This window comes from Apis mellifera, linkage group LG8 (assembly GCF_003254395.2).
Source record: "Apis mellifera strain DH4 linkage group LG8, Amel_HAv3.1, whole genome shotgun sequence".
NCBI lineage: Eukaryota > Metazoa > Arthropoda > Insecta > Hymenoptera > Apidae > Apis > Apis mellifera.
The window spans coordinates 4145458-4165376 of record NC_037645.1 but is presented as its reverse complement, the minus strand read 5'-3'; the positions used below and the strand labels follow the sequence as shown (position 1 = coordinate 4165376).

At 30.8% G+C, this 19919-nt stretch overlaps 3 protein-coding genes across 5 annotated transcripts; 2 read left to right on the top strand and 1 right to left on the bottom strand.

The window, feature by feature from the left end:
- The first annotated feature begins 221 nt into the window (after window positions 1-221).
- Window positions 222-4199, top strand: LOC725057 (coatomer subunit beta). The gene is made up of 10 exons (XM_026442183.1): window positions 222-365; window positions 530-943; window positions 1030-1363; window positions 1438-1726; window positions 1796-2136; window positions 2225-2486; window positions 2585-2952; window positions 3038-3482; window positions 3545-3780; window positions 3859-4199. The coding sequence occupies exons 2-10, from the start codon at window positions 576-578 to the stop codon at window positions 4087-4089; spliced, it is 2874 nt and encodes a 957-aa protein (XP_026297968.1). The 5' UTR covers window positions 222-365; window positions 530-575; the 3' UTR covers window positions 4090-4199.
- On the bottom strand, window positions 4123-13461 carry LOC409631 (transient-receptor-potential-like protein). 3 transcript variants are annotated; one of them, XM_006562612.3, is made up of 18 exons: window positions 13272-13461; window positions 12496-12712; window positions 12195-12414; window positions 11680-11877; window positions 11282-11471; window positions 10664-10849; window positions 9868-10058; window positions 9613-9791; window positions 8912-9196; window positions 8601-8791; window positions 8401-8483; window positions 8191-8312; window positions 7893-8074; window positions 7600-7790; window positions 6893-7086; window positions 6523-6804; window positions 6017-6131; window positions 5449-5702 (listed from the first exon to the last, which is right to left on the bottom strand). In XM_006562612.3, the coding sequence occupies exons 2-18, from the start codon at window positions 12667-12669 to the stop codon at window positions 5449-5451; spliced, it is 3237 nt and encodes a 1078-aa protein (XP_006562675.2). In that variant the 5' UTR covers window positions 12670-12712; window positions 13272-13461. The 3 variants fall into 3 exon arrangements, with proteins under 3 accessions (XP_026297967.1, XP_006562675.2, XP_026297966.1); XM_026442181.1 differs by having other exon boundaries at window positions 12496-12675; XM_026442182.1 differs by lacking the exon at window positions 13272-13461 and having other exon boundaries at window positions 4123-5702; window positions 12496-12669.
- Window positions 13462-17245: 3784 nt separating this feature from the next.
- LOC102655783 lies at window positions 17246-19541 on the top strand. Its single transcript, XM_026442372.1, has 4 exons — window positions 17246-17324; window positions 18544-18777; window positions 18957-19100; window positions 19258-19541. The coding sequence occupies exons 2-4, from the start codon at window positions 18671-18673 to the stop codon at window positions 19469-19471; spliced, it is 465 nt and encodes a 154-aa protein (XP_026298157.1). The 5' UTR covers window positions 17246-17324; window positions 18544-18670; the 3' UTR covers window positions 19472-19541.
- The last annotated feature ends 378 nt before the right edge of the window (window positions 19542-19919 follow it).

Sequence of the window (19919 nt, the reverse complement as noted above, 5' to 3'; positions counted from 1 at the left end):
GTAAGAATAGAAAATTTAATATTAACAAAGATCCTTTCTGTAATTTATATTAAAATGTAAATGTTGATTCTTTTAAAATCGAAGTATGATAGAATATAAAAAGAAAAAACTATAAAGAAACTTATATTTATAAAAAAATAATGTTTAAACAATATTTTAAAGAAAAAAATTTCATAAATTCAAAAATGCTTATTTTACGTTGAAGAAGTGAATCGTAGCGCTATCTATTTCTAGTTTCAGTAGTCCCCTTGTATTGGGGTTTGACACGTATGCTGTTTTTCTTGTTTCCGGATTTATATAAATGTCAATTAATCAATTGAAATATATTGTTACCTTTTGTTATCAATTCACTTGTGACTACTCAGGTATGTCAAATTCGATCAATATAATATATTACTTTATATCCAATATAATAAGATAAAAGTATAACCTAACCTCACTTTTGCTATATTTTTCGAACTACTTTTATCACATAATGAATTTCGATCATTTATTCGGGAAGTATAGAGTGATAATTTTCAATTTGCAGGTGATAAAAAAAAATTTTTCTAACAAAGTGTGAAACAATCGAAAAAATGAGTACAATAGCCGAACAACCTTGTTATACTTTGATAAATGTTCCAACGGATACGGAGCCATTAAATGAACTTCAATTAAAACAAGATCTTGAAAAAGGCGATGTTCATACAAAAATTGAAGCTCTTAAAAAAACCATTCATACAATCTTGAGCGGAGAACGTTTACCTGGATTACTGATGACTATTATTAGATTTGTATTACCATTGCAAGATCATACTATAAAGAAATTACTTTTGATATTCTGGGAGATTGTTCCTAAAACTTCTCCTGATGGCAAATTACTTCAGGAAATGATTTTAGTTTGTGATGCTTATAGAAAAGATTTGCAACATCCAAATGAATTTGTTAGAGGTTCTACTTTAAGGTATTAATATAATGGACATTTTATTCTAATAAAATTAGAATAGTTAAAAATTTTGATATATTTAAGAATATATTTATATATTATAGATTTTTATGTAAACTAAAAGAACCGGAACTTTTGGAACCTTTAATGCCTGCCATAATTGCATGTTTGGAGCATAGACATTCTTATGTTAGACGAAATGCAGTTCTAGCTATTTTTACAATTTATAGAAATTTTGAGTTTCTTATACCAGATGCTCCAGAATTAATTGCAAAATATTTGGAAGGAGAACAAGATATGTCTTGCAGGAGAAATGCATTTTTAATGCTATTACATGCTGATCAGAGTAGAGCATTGGCTTATTTAGCAGCTTGTTTGGATCAAGTACCCAATTTTGGTGATATATTGCAATTGGTTATTGTTGAACTAATTTACAAGGTAAATATATTTTTTATAAAAGTTATTTATTTATTTTTTTTATTTTAAATATTAATAAACTTGTACTTTTATAGGTTTGCCTTGCAAATCCATCCGAAAGAGCCCGTTTTATCAGATGCATTTATAGTTTATTAAACTCTCCGAGTGCTGCAGTACGCTATGAAGCAGCTGGTACTTTGGTTACACTTTCTAATGCTCCTACAGCGATCAAGGCTGCAGCTTCTTGCTACATCGAACTAGTTGTTAAAGAAAGTGATAATAATGTTAAATTGATTGTTTTGGATCGTTTAATTGCGATGAAAGATAGTCCTGTTTATGAAAGAGTCCTCCAAGATCTAGTAATGGATGTACTTAGAGTTCTAGGTAGATTTTTAAAAATAACAAAAATAATAATATAATATAGAATATCACTTAAGATTTTGATAATTTTAGGCTCTCCAGCATTGGAAGTTAGAACAAAAACATTAGCTTTAGCGATGGACTTAGTAACGACTCGTACTATCGATGAAATGGTTCAATTACTGAAAAAAGAAGTGCTTAGAACGGCTGGTGGAGAACATGAAGATGCTGGTCGATATCGACAACTTCTTGTTCGAACGTTACATGCTTGTTCTATTAAATTCTCAGATGTAGCAGCTACAGTAATTCCAGTATTAACAGATTTCTTATCGGAAAATAACGAAGCTGCAGCTACTGATGTTCTAGTGTTTGTTCGTGAGGCTATTCAGCGGTTTGAAAATCTGAGACCACTTATTGTTGAAAAACTTCTTGAAGTACATATCAAAAAAAATAAAAATTAAAAAATTAATCTTTGTTTCCATATTCTAAAAAATTTATTTCAATTTTTATTATTAAAAACAGGTATTTCCACATATAAGATCGGTAAGAGTACACAGAGCAGCATTGTGGATTCTCGGTGAATATGCAACTACAAAGGAAGATATCGAAGCTGTAATGAGTCGCATACGAGCTGCATTGGGAGAATTACCATTATTAGAAGCGGAGAATAAACGTCAGGCTGGTGAGAAATTAGATGATGGAAGTGCTCAAGTTACACCAGCACAATTAGTCACATCAGACGGTACATATGCTACTCAAAGTGCATTCAGTGCAACATCTGCACGTAAATATCTTCTATTTTTTATTAATATTATTTAATGCGATTATAAATTTCGTTTTATTAGAGATAATTTATATTTTTTTCTTAAATGTAATTTATAGGTAAAAAAGAAGAGAAACGTCCTGCATTGGTTCAATATATGATGGAAGGTGATTTCTTCATAGGTGCCTCTTTAGCAACAACTTTAGCCAAGTTGGCGCTTCGATATAAAAGTCTCGAAAGTGATCTACAGAAGAGCAATCGTATGCAAGCTGAAGCAATGTTAATAATGTCCAGTGTGATGCAATTGGGTCGTTCGGGTCTTCCTACTAAAGCAATAACACACGATGATGCAGAACGTTTATCGTTATGTTTAAGATCCTTGGCCTGTCCAACACCTCTTGTACAAAAAGTTTTCACAGAAGGTTGCCGTGATGCTCTTGGTAGAATGTTGGCAGCAAAAGCTGAAGAAGATTCACAAAACCAAAAGGTTACTTTAAATCTTATCTTATACTTTAAATCAATTCAATTTTTTAATATTTATGAACTATTAATTTCTAATTTTTTATTTATAGGCAAAAGAGAAGCCAGGTAATGTTGTTCAAGTAGACGATCCTATACAATTCTTGCAATTAAGCCGTGGTTCAGACCTAACGGGTGGAGCTGGTGATGTATTCGAGCAAAGTTTAAGTGCTGCTGTTGCTGGAAGACCCGGTGCTAGTGGAGATGCTCCAGCTCCCAGTGCTTTGAGTAAAGTTACTCAATTAACTGGTTTCTCAGATCCTGTTTATGCAGAAGCTCTTGTTCATGTCAACCAATACGATATAGTACTTGATGTACTAATTGTTAATCAAACCGAAGATACTTTGCAAAATTGTACTTTGGAGCTTGCAACAATGGGCGACTTAAAACTTGTAGAAAGACCACAGCCTATTGTACTTGCTCCTCGAGACTTTGCAAGCATTAAGGCAAACGTAAAAGTAGCATCTACAGAAAATGGCATAATATTTGGGAACATAGGTAATTATTCAACAATAACATATCATCTTAGAAAAATAAAAATTTTATGAATTAATTTTCAGTATATGATGTATCTGGCGCGGGATCTGATAGAAGTGTAGTAGTGTTGAACGATATACATATCGATATCATGGATTACATAGTACCAGCAACATGCACCGATCTAGAATTCAGACAAATGTGGGCAGAATTTGAATGGGAAAATAAAGTGTCTGTAAATACGACATTATCAGACTTGAGGGAATATCTCGCCCATTTACTAAAATCCACAAATATGCGCTGTCTTACTCCAGAAAAGGTAATTGTACTTTAAATTGATTTCTTCTAAAAAATAATTTCAATGTTAAACAAATTATTGGATAAAATTTTTTTTCAGGCTCTCTCTGGACAATGTGGTTTCATGGCCGCAAATATGTATGCAAAATCGATATTTGGTGAAGATGCATTGGCGAATATGTCCATTGAAAAGCCATTGAATAAACCTGATGCTCCAGTAGTTGGCCATATTCGTATCAGGGCGAAAAGTCAAGGCATGGCGTTGTCGTTAGGCGATAAAATTAGTTCTACGCAGAAAGGTCCACAGAGTAAAGTGGTGCAAGCTGCTTAGAATATATAGTTTTTTGATCCATGATATTTTCAGTATTCATGTTATTTCCAGAGAGGAATAAACGTGTAATTAAATTTGTTTAAAGAAAAGAATGCGTAATGCTATCAGAATGGCATGATGTCATTTGCCTTCAATTCCATATACAAAGTTTTTTCAAATGCCAGGATGTTGAAATATATTTTATACGATCAGTGCATTAATTTATATGTTCTTTCAGTTTTATTTTTTCAGCATCATTGAATGTCATTGATTGTATCTGAGCAAAAAAAAAAAATATATATATATATACATGATACTTTAATACATGCTTGTATCTTTACTTTACGTATATACTATATATAAATGAAAGGAATCTCATTGAACTTTATTCCGTGTAATTTTTAGCACACGGATATATATTTCTATTATAAGTATATTATTATATATTATAATATATACATATCATTTTTATATATCGTAATATATTTTATATTTTTATTTTAAAAAATGATAAAGTTCATCAAATTTTGGGGATATAAACAAAGAGAGCAAACAATGAAAAAGGATGATGATAAAATAAAAGAAAGATAGAGGAAATAATCGTTAGTGCCATCTCTTGAGTATCATAGATACTTCTTCTAAGTCAAGATAAAACAGAGTAAGAATTAAAAATTAGCGCCATCTTTTAAAAGAATAAAAAAATGATTTTAATTTCACTTCTGAGATGGCGCTAATAATCAATTCTTACTCTACTTTACCTTGTTTTTGAAGAGATATCTTTATCATTCAAGAGATGGCTCTGATGATCAATTCTTATTCTATCTCTATCTCTTTTTCTTGCTTTCTCTGTCTAAATTTATGTTTAATTTGCGGCACTCTGAAGATGGCGCTGATTCCCTAATTTTTATTCTATCTCTATCCTTTTCTATTATTCGCTCTCTTTGTCTAGAAGAAATTTATGTCTTTATCAAGAGATGGCGCTAGTTTTCATTATTTTCCTATTTCTATCTTTTTTCCTTGTTTTCTTTGTCTAAATTTGTGTTTAATCTACGGCACACTGTAGATGGCGCTGATTTCCGAATTTTTATCCTATCTTCATCCTTTTTTAACTATTTTCTCTTTTTATCTATTTTATATATTCATTCTTCGCACATAATTATAAATAAGATATGGGATTTAATTGAACACAATTTCATCGTTTCTCTTTCAAAACTACAACGTATCTTAATTTTAAAAAAAAATATAGATATAAAAATCTTTTTTACTTTATAATATATCCCTAAGACGATAATTTTATCAAAACATGCATGTGTATTAAGAACACAGATTTTTAAATCAAATCTCATAAATTACATATTTTATTTACTTTTATTCAATATTTTACAACCAACCTCCTTTTCGAGGTGATTTACTTGGCCCTCGTGGCGATCTAGGCATAACGTTTACCAATTTTTCCTTATCCTCCGGCATATTTAAATTTTTTTTAGGACTTAATGTGGGTTTCAATCGTGATTTCAACGTTTTAGGAATTTCATCCATATGAGCAGACAATGATTCTGTACCACTACCAGATTTCTTTATTGGAGAACTTGCCGTGTACTTGAAAGTATTCGTAGAATGAGAAGATAACATTTCTGAAAATAATATAAAATTAAGAAGGTAAATTCACTTTCTTTGACAAAATTATTAAATTAAACGAATATATAAATTTTAATTTCAGAATTTAATAAAAATATTTAATAAAATTTGTACACAATTTTTTATCTAAATATTTATTCTTTTCTTTTATTTTATTTAATTTTTATATAAAATCGAAACAAAAATATTTATTAATCAAAGAAGAAAATCAAATTTTCTTTTTATATGAAAGAAAAATTGATCAATTCTATTGTGAATTTGCTAATAAACAAAATAATTTCTTTTAAATAAAAATAATAAGATTTCTTACCAGGCTGTTGTTGATACGTCGTTGAACTGTTCAAAGATTTCCTTTTCAATTGTTGCGGTGGTACAATTTTAGCCGATTTCTCATCGATATAGTCCATTGACATTACAGGCTTCGACTGAAAAAAGAGCATAACAATCCATCAATATATTCGTCGTAAAATATCAAACTCAAAATTCAAATACATAACGAACGTACATAATTTTTAGAATAAATACTAAAAAAAAAGTCTTGCGTTATCTTATAGATATTCAATTTTTAATAAATTTTTAAAAAATATAATAAATGCCTCTGTATAAAACTTCTTCTATTAATTAGATAATTCAATGAATTTTTCTAATAAAAAAATTGCAAGAAAATTTCTAAATATCCTTCTTATTTGCATTCAATATTTTTTCCATATAATTACGAATTTTTGTTCTATTCTTCTACGTATCAAAAAATCCATATGAACATCTTTTTCGATATTAAAAATTGTTGGCTTTATGAGAAGCATATTCAATTCTTACTTTTTCTTTGGAATCCGTCGTTACATTAATTATCGTTTTCGAAGTTTCTTGCATCGTTTCGGTTTTATCATCAGTTTCGTCGACGGTATCGTGGAGAACATGAAGAATCGTGGAAGCAGTAGTCTCAGGAAGTTTCACAGCAAGTGATACAGGTGGCAAGGTACTCTTATTATTCAATTTCTGCGCCTCTTCCATAGCTTTCTTCAAGCTTATCTGATTTTGAATAGACGATTTACTCGTACTTTTGCCAATTTGTGAACTTTTCACGGCGCTGTCCAGTACCTGGAATTTTTTTCATTACTTTCCAATAACAAATAAAAATATCGATTGAGTATTAATTTTAAAATCTCGACACACAGAGATTTCACACCTGATTCCAACGATGATTGGCCGATTGTAACACGGCTAATTTCGCTATCCTTTTCCATTTGGCGATGTTGTCCTCCTCTTCGTTCGTTTGCTGAAAAGATTCCATTTGATCCTCGTCTATGGAAAGCGGAACTGTTACTTGGAAATCCTTCATTAATCTTCTTTCCCAGACCTTCATCTTCTTGCCAAGAATAGCTAATCATTTCGTAAAGATCAAATTTAATAAATTATTCAACTGTAATTAATAATATATCCAATAAAATAATATTCCTTCTCGTTATTTACAACTTAATTTACCAATATCATTGGAATACGTTGATATAAAAATACGATATGAAAATACGTCAGGAATAAAGATGCGTCGACTCGATACAAAGATACATTGACGTTACAGCACATTAAAATAAAAAATGGAAAAAAAAATCGATGTTATATCACGTCGACGCATTTTAAAATATACCGATATTCGTATGAAATATCGAATGTTACATTAATCCTGCAAAAAAGGACGGAAGCTCAAGCTGTTCCAAAACTAAAACTCGTACACGATAGATAAATGGAAAAAGAGAAAAAATTGATCTTCCATGGGAATTCTGAGATTAGAAGCGACCTACGAGTTTTTAATTTTTAAAAAATTTTTGGAGAAAAAGTAACATTTTTTTTTTTTTTAAGAAACAATTCTCCCCATCTTCCTTAATCGAAACTCACTTCTCTCCTTCGTGTCAGCACTCGCAATATCCATCCCGTTCCTTCTCAAGATCTCCAACAATTCGCATCTCCACGAGGACAGATCCGACTTAAGCTCGTGTACGTCATCCTCGGTCACGGGATTCATCTCGTGTTCAGAGTGAGTGTTCACGATGTACCTCCATATCAGTGCCTTCATCACGGCTCCATACCTGAATAAAGCGAAATAATATAGTCGTAAGATCGATAATGGATTTAACGTGATAAAGAGGAGGTGAAGAAGAAGAAGAAGAAAAAGAAGAAGAAAAAGTTACTTGGAATCGCGCGCTCGTTTGCAATCGCTCATCTTCCCGGTGATCTTTCGCAGGCCGCACAACCTGAGGAACAGTTTTGGAGGAGGAATAATGTTGAACGGAGGCGGAAGCGTGCCACTGTCCTCGAAATAGCTCATCCACAGCTTCGTCCTCGCGAATTTCCACTCTTTGTCTGCTCGTTCCTTTATTGGAGAGGAATTAATTAATTGGTTTTAATAAGTTATTAGAATTGGAATTGTAAATGTAGAAAAATATTCTTGGCTTGATATTTTATGTACTCTTGTATATTCTTTATTACCTCAATGACAGCATAGCTGTTGCTCATCATGGCGATGAGAAGATTCAGAAGGACGATCACGTTGATCACGGAATAAGAACCAAACATCAGCAGGCCCCAGAATCGAGTGTAGCTCTTGATCCCTTAAAAATGAAACGAGCAGGATCGAAGATGGAAACATGGAGAGAAGAAATATTCTTCGCGTATATCGAAAAAAGGTTTTTAATTTACCTGTGAGTTCGAAACTTTCTATGCCAATCCCGCCAAAACTGGCCCAAAATAAACTTTGACAGGACTCGAAGAGATTGCTGAATCTGTATATAAATCGAGAGATCAAGAATGGATAAAGAATCAATTCAATGAAATAAAGATTGATTGTAAATAATAAATTGATTTTAGATTAGATTGGACTTGATCAACGGTATATATACCTTCTCCATCTTAAACAATTGTCACTGGCGGGGTCCCAAGATGGATCAGCAAAATCAACGTAGCACTTTTGTCTTTCCAATTCGGCAAAGTACCAGAGCAATTGATTCAGGCCACAAGCGAACGCGAAGAGTACCAACGTGTAGATGAAGAAGAACTTTACAATGTCTATCACCATTCTTCCTAGAGATATCTGGAAAAAAAAAAGAAAAATGAATCATCGCGCAAAGAAAAGTTGCACATTTTCTTTTCTACTTTTGTTCTCTGATCTTTATCGCTTATAATACTTGAAAAAATTCACGAAAATAATCACCTGAAGAGGTCCCAAGTGAGGATTAATACTGAACAAATGGATCAATTTCAGGGCACTGTTGATGTTGGCGGCTGCGAACAGGCCTTCGGCGATTAACTGTGGATCGAAATCGCTCCAATTCTCTCTTGGGATCAGAGCTGCCGAAGGATTGTCTCTAATCTCAGCTTTTTGTTGAAGATACGCGACTAATCGAAGAATCGCAGTCGCGATGTAGAGGAAATTTCTAGTGAAGTCGATGAAATTCCACATGTCTCGTAGATATCCCTTTAATCCGTCTATGTAAGCCTTCAAATTTGTACATCGAATTACATTTCTCGATATCTCTTATAATCGAATTATTTAAATCGAATCTATCGAATTAACAACGTATTGTTCGATGTAATTCTAAACATTTATACCTTCTTTACTAATAATTTTTTCTTTCTTTTCTCGTGGAAGATTTTTAAATTAATTCTCAATTTTTTATGCGCTATTTTTTCATGCGTTATAAATAAATAAATAATTGAAATTATTTTGTCTCATTTTTCATAAATTTATATTATAGCTTAAAAAGAATAAGTCTGAATCGAAATTTTTATGCCATCTCTAGAATCTACGTAAATTTGAAGGAAAGGAAGGAAAAAATTATTTCAGAGATCGATGAAAAGAAATCTCGTCAATTGATTTTTAGAAATTGCATATATTGGAAAGATAATATATACCTCTCTCATTTCTTGCCAAATAAATCCAATGACATAAAGAATGACAATAAATTCCAAAAGCGATGGTGCTGCCCCTCTTTGCTTCGTCAATTCTATATCCATATTTTTTATTGTCTCGTCGCTGCCGAATAATCTTACTATTTCTATTTCCGCGCGTTGAGATACCAACATTAGAATAACTGAAAACAATTTATTCTCAAGAATTTTTCTTCAGATTAATTATCAATCTTGTCGAATTATCGAAGTAAAACTTACATAAGAAGAATAGATACGAAGAGGCGTGAACGAGGAACTTAACGAAAGGTTTACGCATTAATTGTCCGATCTTCGACTCTGGTGCTATTAAGTACATCATACAGTAGAATGGAAACATTAAAGCTGTCTTCGCGAGAATTCCACACCTTTTTCCCGTGCTCATGCGTCTAAATCCCGGTAGACCGTCGTACCTTCGATGAAAACGTAAACGTGAGAATTTAAAAATGAAGAATGGAACGCAATGAAATTATTTTCTCAAGTAATATTTAAATCCTTTTCCAAGAATTTTAATTATCATTCAGAAATAATTTTGATTTTATCTTATCTTCACCTTTCACCGATTTTCCTTCACTTTCTTCATTTATTAATTAAAATTTAAATCATTAATAATTATTCGAGATGGAAGAGAAGGAACATGATATCTCTGTCTTTCATTCCAAACAATCAATTTACGTACATCTAATTATAATCAGATCACGTCGATTATTTAGAAATGGTAAAATTTTGAATTCATTGAATACGAAGAATTGGTGAAAATAAAAATATAAAATATAAAAAATAAAAATATAAAATAAAAATATAAAATAAAAATATAATAAAATGAAAAAGCTAGAATACGATAAATATTGTTTAATAGAGCTGATTGTATTTAATGCCGTGTATGTTTTTAACGCAATTATCAAATTGAATCGGTTCTCATTTCAGGATAATAAGAGGATAACAAAACTCGAACAAAGTCGAGCCCGTGACAATTTCGGATATGGAAAATCGAGGGAAAGTTGCTTAACGAACTAACCAGATCGCTGCCAACAGTTGCTGCACGTGGGAATGGGCGACGAAAGTTTTCTGCTTATATTGTATGGCCAATTCTAATCTGGCCAGCTGCTTCGGGGGCAAGTTGGCATCGTCCTCGGGATCGTAGTTGAGAATCGTGTGCAACTCGGTAGTGGTTCTCACTTGTTGCAGAAGATCAACGGCGAATCTAATTCGAAACGAAATCGACCAATGCTTTTAAGAATATTTCTGGAACGACTGGAAACGTTTGCGCGATAAAAGTTAAAAGAAAAAGAAAAGGAATTTGAAAAATATACATATATGTATATATTCGTATTATTTGTTAACTATTAATAGAAATTCAGTTTTCAATATGATCTCATATTTGAAAATGAAACATTTACACAGAATATTTGTTTGAAATATGCAATGAGAAAGTTTTAAATTTCTTCTGGCGTACAGGATGTGTTAAATTATGTTACAATTTGGAAGATTCATTTATATTTTATTATTCTTTCTTTCCATTTTGCAAGTTCAATGGAATAGATGTAAAATATTATCATAAAAATTGTCATAAAAATTAAATGAATTTATTGAATGATAATGTGAAAATGTATTGAAAAAAAAGGGGAAAGTTTACCTTTCCACCTGACGTCGCAACTTCAAGTATTCGCCTCTACTTTCCGGTTCGGCAATCGTCAATTCTCGAAGTTCCCAGCTCAATTGAAAAGCCGTCAGCAAAGGATCTGGCGAGCTAAGAGCTATCAAACTTGGGCTTGCCAATGCTTTATATTCAGAAACTCTAGTGGACGAAATTCTCAACGGATCTCCTGAGAATAAAGAACAATCAATGATTACAAAAATTTTAAATTAATTAATTTTAATTTCTTCTCTAACTTATCCTTTGTTTCATGAAGACAGTTTAACTAGACAGACTCATATATTTTAATCTTATTCTTGAAATAAATAAATTTCGAGAGAAAAATAAAAAATGTTCAGACACATAAAGGAAAATAGATATTTATCTGTTCGTTTTACCTATGGTTGATCGTAGACAATCGGCGCATCCGCATCTAATATCGTGTGGCATAGGAAGAGTGGCGCCACGATCTAATAACAATTTCAAAATCTCGTAATTGTTCCGCTGTGCCGCTAAGATCAATGGCGTAATTTCCGGTGGATATCTAGCCGAGGCTGGATCGATCTTTTGCCAACTGTGGATCACTTCTTTCTCAGCTGCAAATTACATAAATATTTTATAGAAAACTTTCGATACTATCGTAAATATATTTTCTATTTTCTCGTCTATAAATTCAATGGTGCAATTCAATATACTACTAAAAGATTACATGAAATAAAATCGTTCTTGAAAAAATATTGAAAAATCAAAATTAGAGAGAAAAAATCAAATTTAATAATATTTAATACAATAACGTTTTGTAATTGAATAAATCACAATCAATTTACGTTTGATCTTTTCTATACATTTTCAATATTCATTCATTGCCTTCTTATTTCATAAAAATTCGTTACAAAAATAAAACATCACTCACAATTATTCTCCATCGAATTGGCGGTTAATAATTCTTCGTGTTCGAGGAGGAACTCAACAGCTTCTACAAATTCTTGATCAATAGCTCGAAGAAGGGCATCCTTCGTCTCGATACCCATTACTACTAATAATTTTACCATTTCTAGATTTTCTGAATCGATTGACAAGCACAGTGCACCACGGCCCAAACTGTCCACGCAATTGATGTCCATTGACTTACCCTGAAAATCAAAAATGGATTAGTAGAGATGAAGAAGTATGACTAATCTCAAAGGAAAAAAGTGAATTTTCAAGGGACTCACGTGGCTTTTATTGGCATATTGAATGAATCTTTTAACATTTACCAAATCACCACGTTCTACTGCTAATAAATATTTCTTTTCTTCTATGTTGAGTGATTTTGGAAAGTGAATCAAGTAGGTGTTTTCCTCGGTTGGAGGAGCTTCTACCTCTTTCTCTGTCTTTTCGCAGCCCATTGTGGACTACGGTTTAAAAGAGATGTTTAGAGATCGATAGATCCTGTTGGATACGATTAGTAAATTAAAAATTAATTATTGAATTGCAAAAAAAAGAAAATTATAGAAAATATTAACGTTAGAATTATCAATGTATATCTAAATTTGTGATACAGAAAAAATAATAATTGCTAAGAGAATATATTTGACAAATTGCAAATTAAATGTTTTGTAATTGTAATTGTAATAATAATATATAAATGTATGATTTAAAAAATTAAAAATATAATCAAGAATTACAATTATCTTAAGACAAGAAAACTCATCAAACTAAAGGATTTCATATTTTTGTAATTATCCAATATTATAAAGCATGCATGTTTTATAATATTTCATAATATTTAAATTTCAATCATTTATCATGATAAATTAATTGAAGACTAATTAAAAAAAAAGAATGCAATTTCAACTACACTCAAGTATATCAATCAAAGCTCACTATAAATTCGTCCATTTAAAGTACAAAATATCAAATCAATCACACAACCACCATTCTTCACAATTCTCTAAAAACAAAATATCTCGTTCACTTTCCAACTTCCAAAGATTCCACTTCAATCTACCTTTATCAATTAAATCCCTGTTATATATTAAATTTGGATAAATCTCAAATTTCGATTTTATTATTCGATTTTATTATTATTTTCCACCACTATTAATAAGGAACACCGAAATATTCTCGCACAGGAATCTATTTGTGACGAAGAAGAATTATCCAAGTCTGCAGGCAAACGATGGCGTCGAGTGCTGGTTTCGTTTATATACCGGATGATGGAAATTGAATTACGAGTATTAACCGAGACCCTGTTTATTTACTCGATTGCTTAAGGCGATGCATACGAGACTAATTTGCTTATCGATATCTCGTTAGCTACGTGACGCTGTCAAAGGTCTCGTGAATAGTGGTAGATATAATAATGTCGGCGAAGAAGAAATACGGTGTGATTATCCTTTTCTTAAAATACCTTTATTTTAAACGAGTTCTTTTGGCTCCTTTTTCAAATTGATAAAGACAAAGATGGTAAATGGTAATTTAAGATGTAAGAAAGGTGAGAGAAAAGAGATGAGAAGATTTGATATGGAGGAATAAGATGCTGTGAGGAACGATTATGACTTTATTTTAGTGAAATTTAATTGAAATTGTTGAAAGATGAAAGAAGTATTGAAGTGTATTTTGAATAGTTTATATTTGGATTCGAATTGTTCTATTTGTTTTTGTTTTTTTTAAGATACGAATAGACTGATTAAACTTTCGTAAATTTCTTTGTTAATAAAAAAAATATTTACGCTATTGTTATTGATATTTTCGATAACTTCTTATGACTTCTTTTAGATCTTCAAGTGAAAGATCGTTCGATGATTTTTAATTTAAAATTTTGTATAAATATCAAACGGTATAATGAAGTATATCTCTTCTCCAAAAAAAAAAATGGAATTTTTTAGACATCTTTTAATGCTTTTCACCGTTGTATTTGCGAAACAAGATCGCTCTTGATATTCTTTTCACACAGGATTCCTCTTACCAGGATTATTTTCTCTTATAGCCACTAAAAGTTACGATATCCTTAACTCGTGAATCTTTCAAATCGATTTGTTCACCACCAACCATCTAACCTTCAATGAAACTTGGTCCCCGATAAAAGATAAATTGCAATATTCCAAGAAAAGTTTGCTACCATATGTCGATAATAATTGATAAATTCTTTGGAAAATGGTGATCTATATTCTCAATATTTTTCAATATGATTTTGAACTTCGCAAGAAATAAAAAAATAATTTCGAAATAACATCACTTCTTTCGTTTCGCTTCTCAAAGACTCATAATCTAAAAATTCTAAAAAATCCAACAAGACAATCCCATGATAATTTCTTTTATCTCATTTACAAAAATTTCAAATTTCTTCTGAAGTGATAATAATTTTCATATGAAAAATATATCGATTACAAATTTTTACAAATCATCAAAAATTTAATAATCCTTTAACTAATTTTTCTTCTCGGTATCTTTTTCATCCTCTTCATTCCATCTTCGAATTAATTAATTAATTCTTACTCAACGATAAAACGACCAGCATCTTGAAGGAAAGTAGCTCAAAGGAGTGATAAAATATTCAAACAATATTAAGGCCGATTATCCAGTACAACCTGGCTAGTTACAACTGCGAAATTCATTAAACTGGACCCAATATTAAAATGTTCCCTCTTAAGACTTACCAGGTCGCCAGTTATGAGAGGAACGAGGGGATGAAAAAGAGGCAGCCAGCTGTTTACACTGAGGCTTCCATCCACTCTTCCTCTCGTTTCAGTCGACGTTTGCACAATGCTTGCACCCACGAGGGTGTTCAACGATCGTGGATCCATCGTGGACCATCTCAGCTTCCATTTTCAACTTCTGCTCACTCGATCATATTGTTCGAAGGATGGTTGTTACGATGCGATTAGTTGCAGTTGAAAAATATCAACAGGTATTTCGCGAAGGAATATTATTTCTTGGAATTTTCCTCTTTCATATTTTTTCTTTTTTCTTACCTACGCTTTTTTACGCTTCTTTCGATATTTTTATGGCATGTTTAAAGCTTTGTTTTACGATGTTTAATTTTAAAAATTTTGCTTGCTTTTGAGATTCTTCTTATATTTTTATTTTTTTAAAATTTTCCTTCCAAGGTCTTTTATTCGATACTTCGTTTTTTCAAGTATTGCTAGTTCCTTTCTTATTTCATCGTTCGAAAGAAATTTTGAATAAAATTTTAAGCTTCTGTATTATTCTATACAATTTTTTCAAATGTTGATAAATTTTTAATTATGTTCAATTATAAAAGTATTATAAAATTGTATATTATAAATGTATTAAATAATTATTCTTCTTATATCATCAAATATAAAAAGAAGTTTGTCGAGGATTGTTAAACATAAGGAAAGTAAATGGACGTGTGATGCTAACTGAAGGAAACTGCAGAATGTCAACAGTCTGGAAACTCGTTTTCCAGGCGCAGAAATAACATGTTAGATGTTAAACGAGCCACCAGTGAAGATAAAAAAATGACTTAGAATTCATCATATTTTGTATAAAAATTACAATAATATCTATTCTCTTATTCGTATAAATTCAAAACGTATAAAATCACGAGAATATAAAATCCTTAACATACAATTTTTATTTTATATTTCATTCTTTATTATTTTATTTTGTTGATTATTTTATTTCTATTAATATCCTTGTTTTTATTATTTATATTATATATATTTCCCCTTCAATTTTTCTTTATTTCGCCTTTTCACCAATATAATCTTTCTAATCGCCATCGTTTTAGTAATAACAAATCCAAATCTTTATGACTTATACCTATAATTTTTTGTCGTTGCACAGATGAAATATCATTCTGTCACAAAAAATATTAATCTATTCCACAAACGAACAAAGTGATACAAAGAGAGGTAAAATAAAATGGAATAAAAATAAAATCCCCTTTCAAACGTTATAAAGAAACTTCTTCGATTTTGATCGAAGAAACCGCACACGAGGGAAAGCGTTTAAAGGAATATCCCATGTCGATGAACCTTCACCATGGACAATCGATAAACCGATTCCGCTTAACAAGCAATCGGTGTCAAGCGAATCAATCGCGAAGTGAAAGCATCTTTTTCCACGGATGCGGCTACTTTCTTCGTGTGAGAAAAACGTGATCGTCGAGCATAGAAAGAGAGAGAGAGAAGGGAAAAACGATTTGAAAAAGGAGCCACGCCATGAATAAATCCGTGATCTCGAATCGAGGCGATCTTCAGTGTCCAATTTCATTTCTATCATGGAATAACATAAAATCCTTTCTCAAGATCTCGTGATACTTATTCTATACTATATATACTATATATTATATACTTATTATCTTAAATAATTTAACATGGTGTCGATTACTTGTGCAAAATTTTTGACAATTTTGATAAGCTTTTCGATTTTTGTCGATAAATCGTTCGGTGATGGAAAGATGGTGAAGGTTCCTGTGAAGTTCCGGTATGGGGAGGATCTCGTGGCTGCTGCCAGTGAACATGGAGATGAGTATCTTTTTTTTTTTTTTTTTTAATTAAAGTTTTGCAAAATAATAAATTAATTTATTAAAGTATAATTAAAGTGATTTTATAAATTTATCCAATTATTTTTTCTACGATAAACGGAATTATTTTAAAACAATTTTTTTAAATTAATTTAAAATTTACGAAAATATTATTTAAAGTATTTAAAATATAATGCGAAAAAAGGAAAGTCTTCTTTTTTTTTTCATTTCTAAATTAATTCCAAATTAATACTTTAAGCACTTGAGAGATCAAAGGGTTGTTCTCGTTCATTTTCACCTTTCCATTACACCATTCCTCGATGCGAGAAACGATAGACTTAATTAATACTAAAATGGAATGTCCTCGGTTACTTGGTAAACCTTAATAACCCCAATTAACACCACCTTTTCATCGAGTTGGTGGATTCCTTCAGAAACTTTTGGCAAGAAGTGGAAAGCTTTACTCGCTAATTAATTCAAACAGGTGGGGGAAAGCACGAGGAGAAGGGTGGTGGTTCAGAGTATCAGGAAGATCATCGTAACTTCGACGAGGAGAAGGGTGACAAGGTATTGTATAGCTTTATTGTTCGGACAAATTCTATCTATCAAATTCTATCTATTTCGCTTAATTGCATATTCATACAACTCTTTGCGAAATTATTCTATATATAATAAAAAGAAACGTATGAGAAGAATATAATCTTTCAAATACGAAGTTTTAAAAAGCCTTTATTTATTTAAAATTCATTGGATTGTTGAACAAGATTCATAACGTTTATACAAATAGATAAATTAAATATTAATATAGATGATAAAAATATAGATATGATCAAATTCTATCATTTCTTCTACAAAAATTTGTTCAAATTTTAACAAATTAAAATATTTATGTATCGTGATAAATCATTTTTTCCTTTTTAAATTATGAAACATTCCCTAATTATGAATATATTCTCTTCTCGTTCCATAATAATTAAATCAATATTATTTATACTTTTTAATGACATAATCACTCGATTCTTAATTAATTAATTCAAAATCAGTGTGCAATATCACACACACACCTGTAATTTCTTCATCAGCAAGAGGCTATTCTTCTCCTGCAGCCACACGCTCATCATCGTCCAAGACTCTTTTCCCTTTTTATCACCCGTAATATTACTGTCCGCCCAATGTTCTCGAGGGATTATTTATTATATGGTCATTGTTGCTCGAACGATATCCTTGCAGCGGTCGAACGACGCTTCTTTCTTCACCGAGAAAATATTCTCAGGTAACAATACCCCTCGCTCTTTTTGTAAGGCCACCCCGATATTGCTTCTCGCGTTTATTTTCGGCAATTAATTCGTCAACGAACTCGTTACTTGTCCGAAATTCCCTCGATATTGTCGTAAAACAGAAAATTTTTTCGTGCATCCGATTTATCGTGTCTTATGGTGATATCTTGGATAATAAAGATTAGTTTTTTAGTAAATATTGTCAATTTGATGATGGTATTTTTATATATATTTTAGAAAATAATAGAGTAACATAAGATAAAGAAAAAATGGAGGAATGAAATAGAAGATATGTGACAAATGTATAATAATAGAAGAAGTAATATAATAGTGTGATGGTACAAATAATAGAAGAAAGGAAGTAATAAGTAAAAATAGAAGAAATAAACGACATTGGAATAGATTTTTTTAACAGGAAAATAAAAAGTTCTTCTTTTGTATTAATTTTCCATTATGTCATGAATGTAATTCGTATATATATATATATCTATGTATCTATCTGGAAACAGGGTTACAAAGTCTTCCACGAGTTCGACAAAGGTGAGAAGGGCCACCACGACAAAGAGGATCACAAGAAAGTGTACGACGAGAAGAAGGGGGAAAAAGAGAAGAAACACGAAGAGGAAGATCACTACGATGAAAGTCACCAGGATGAAGAAGGTGACAAAGGTGCAAAATTCGACGAGGAGGGCAAACATCAGAAAGGTTATAGCACCAAAGGAGAGCACAGTGTTTTCAAAAAGGTTTATATAAAAAAATCATTAATTTAATTTAAATAATTTTCCATAGAAATTTTTCTTTAATTTTATTAAACGATTGCCTTGTAAAAATTTATGCATCACAAAAATTCAATTTTTTTTAAAGATTAATTTAATTAAAAAAATTGTGAAACAAAAGAATAAATAAATATATGTGTACATAGGATGAGTATGAAAAGAAGCATGATTTTTACGATGAATATCACGAGGATGGGGAACATGAGAAACATGGCGGATATCATCACGAACACGAGGGCAAGAAAGGTGGACACGAGAAGAAGGGACACACAGATTCTGCTCGACGCGAGGTTTGTTAACAAATAAATTTTACAAACATTTTATTATATATATTATATCACATTTCAAAAATTTCTTAAATAATCGATCAAATTTTCATAAAATATTTTATAAATAATCTAAAATGGATAACAAATTCTTTAAATTTAATATTAATTGGTACATCAGCATCATCATGGTAAGAAGAAGCAACACGAGGAGGGCCATCATCATCGTAAGCAAAAAGGTAGAAAGCTCGATGAAGGTCACAACAGTCATCATCAACATGACAGAAAATATGGAAAGAAGGGTGGACACGAATCGGGGAAAAAATGGTTCGCCAGCAGTGGTCATTAAATTCTTAAATGACAAAGTATATCTTTTAAATATGTATCACATATAATAATTTATGCTTGACCAATTACAGCCATGAATATGAATTTAGTTTTACTAATGTGCAAATATGAATTCTTTAAAAGATTGATTCTACAACTAGTCATAACAATGAATATTTACGTTTAAAAGAAACTTATTTCTATCTACATTGGAATTTTTTAAAGATAATATTGTTTAAAATAATGTTAAGAATATAAGAAAAAAAATAAAAAAAGAAGAAAAAAAATATATTAAAAGGTAAAGTTTTAAATTTATATAAATATATGTATCTTTTATACACATGTAAATTATCATAAATCATTCAATAAAATCATAATATAGATACGTTTATGTACATGTATATGTATATAATTGAATGTAATATCAAATTTTATTTTCACTTTTTTGATTTTCACCCAAACCGAAATTAATCGATTGGATCAGATTGAATCTATATGCAATTTCTTGGTAATTTT

What these genes read in the sequence shown, in the direction of transcription:
- LOC725057 (XM_026442183.1), top strand. Translation starts at nt 576, where the DNA reads ATGAGTACAATAGCCGAACAACCTTGTTATACTTTGATAAATGTTCCA. An exon ending in TTGTTGAACTAATTTACAAG is followed by an intron (nt 1,364 to 1,437) that starts GTAAATATATTT and finishes GTACTTTTATAG; the next exon opens with GTTTGCCTTGCAAATCCATC. An exon ending in GGATGTACTTAGAGTTCTAG is followed by an intron (nt 1,727 to 1,795) that starts GTAGATTTTTAA and finishes TGATAATTTTAG; the next exon opens with GCTCTCCAGCATTGGAAGTT.
- LOC409631 (XM_006562612.3), bottom strand. Translation starts at nt 12,669, where the DNA reads ATGGGCTGCGAAAAGACAGAGAAAGAGGTAGAAGCTCCTCCAACCGAG. An exon ending in CAATTCGATGGAGAATAATT is followed by an intron (nt 11,878 to 12,194) that starts GTGAGTGATGTT and finishes TGTAATTTGCAG; the next exon opens with CTGAGAAAGAAGTGATCCAC. An exon ending in TTGTCTACGATCAACCATAG is followed by an intron (nt 11,472 to 11,679) that starts GTAAAACGAACA and finishes CTTTATTCTCAG; the next exon opens with GAGATCCGTTGAGAATTTCG.
- LOC102655783 (XM_026442372.1), top strand. Translation starts at nt 18,671, where the DNA reads ATGAAAGTCACCAGGATGAAGAAGGTGACAAAGGTGCAAAATTCGACG. An exon ending in AGCACAGTGTTTTCAAAAAG is followed by an intron (nt 18,778 to 18,956) that starts GTTTATATAAAA and finishes ATGTGTACATAG; the next exon opens with GATGAGTATGAAAAGAAGCA. An exon ending in CAGATTCTGCTCGACGCGAG is followed by an intron (nt 19,101 to 19,257) that starts GTTTGTTAACAA and finishes TTGGTACATCAG; the next exon opens with CATCATCATGGTAAGAAGAA.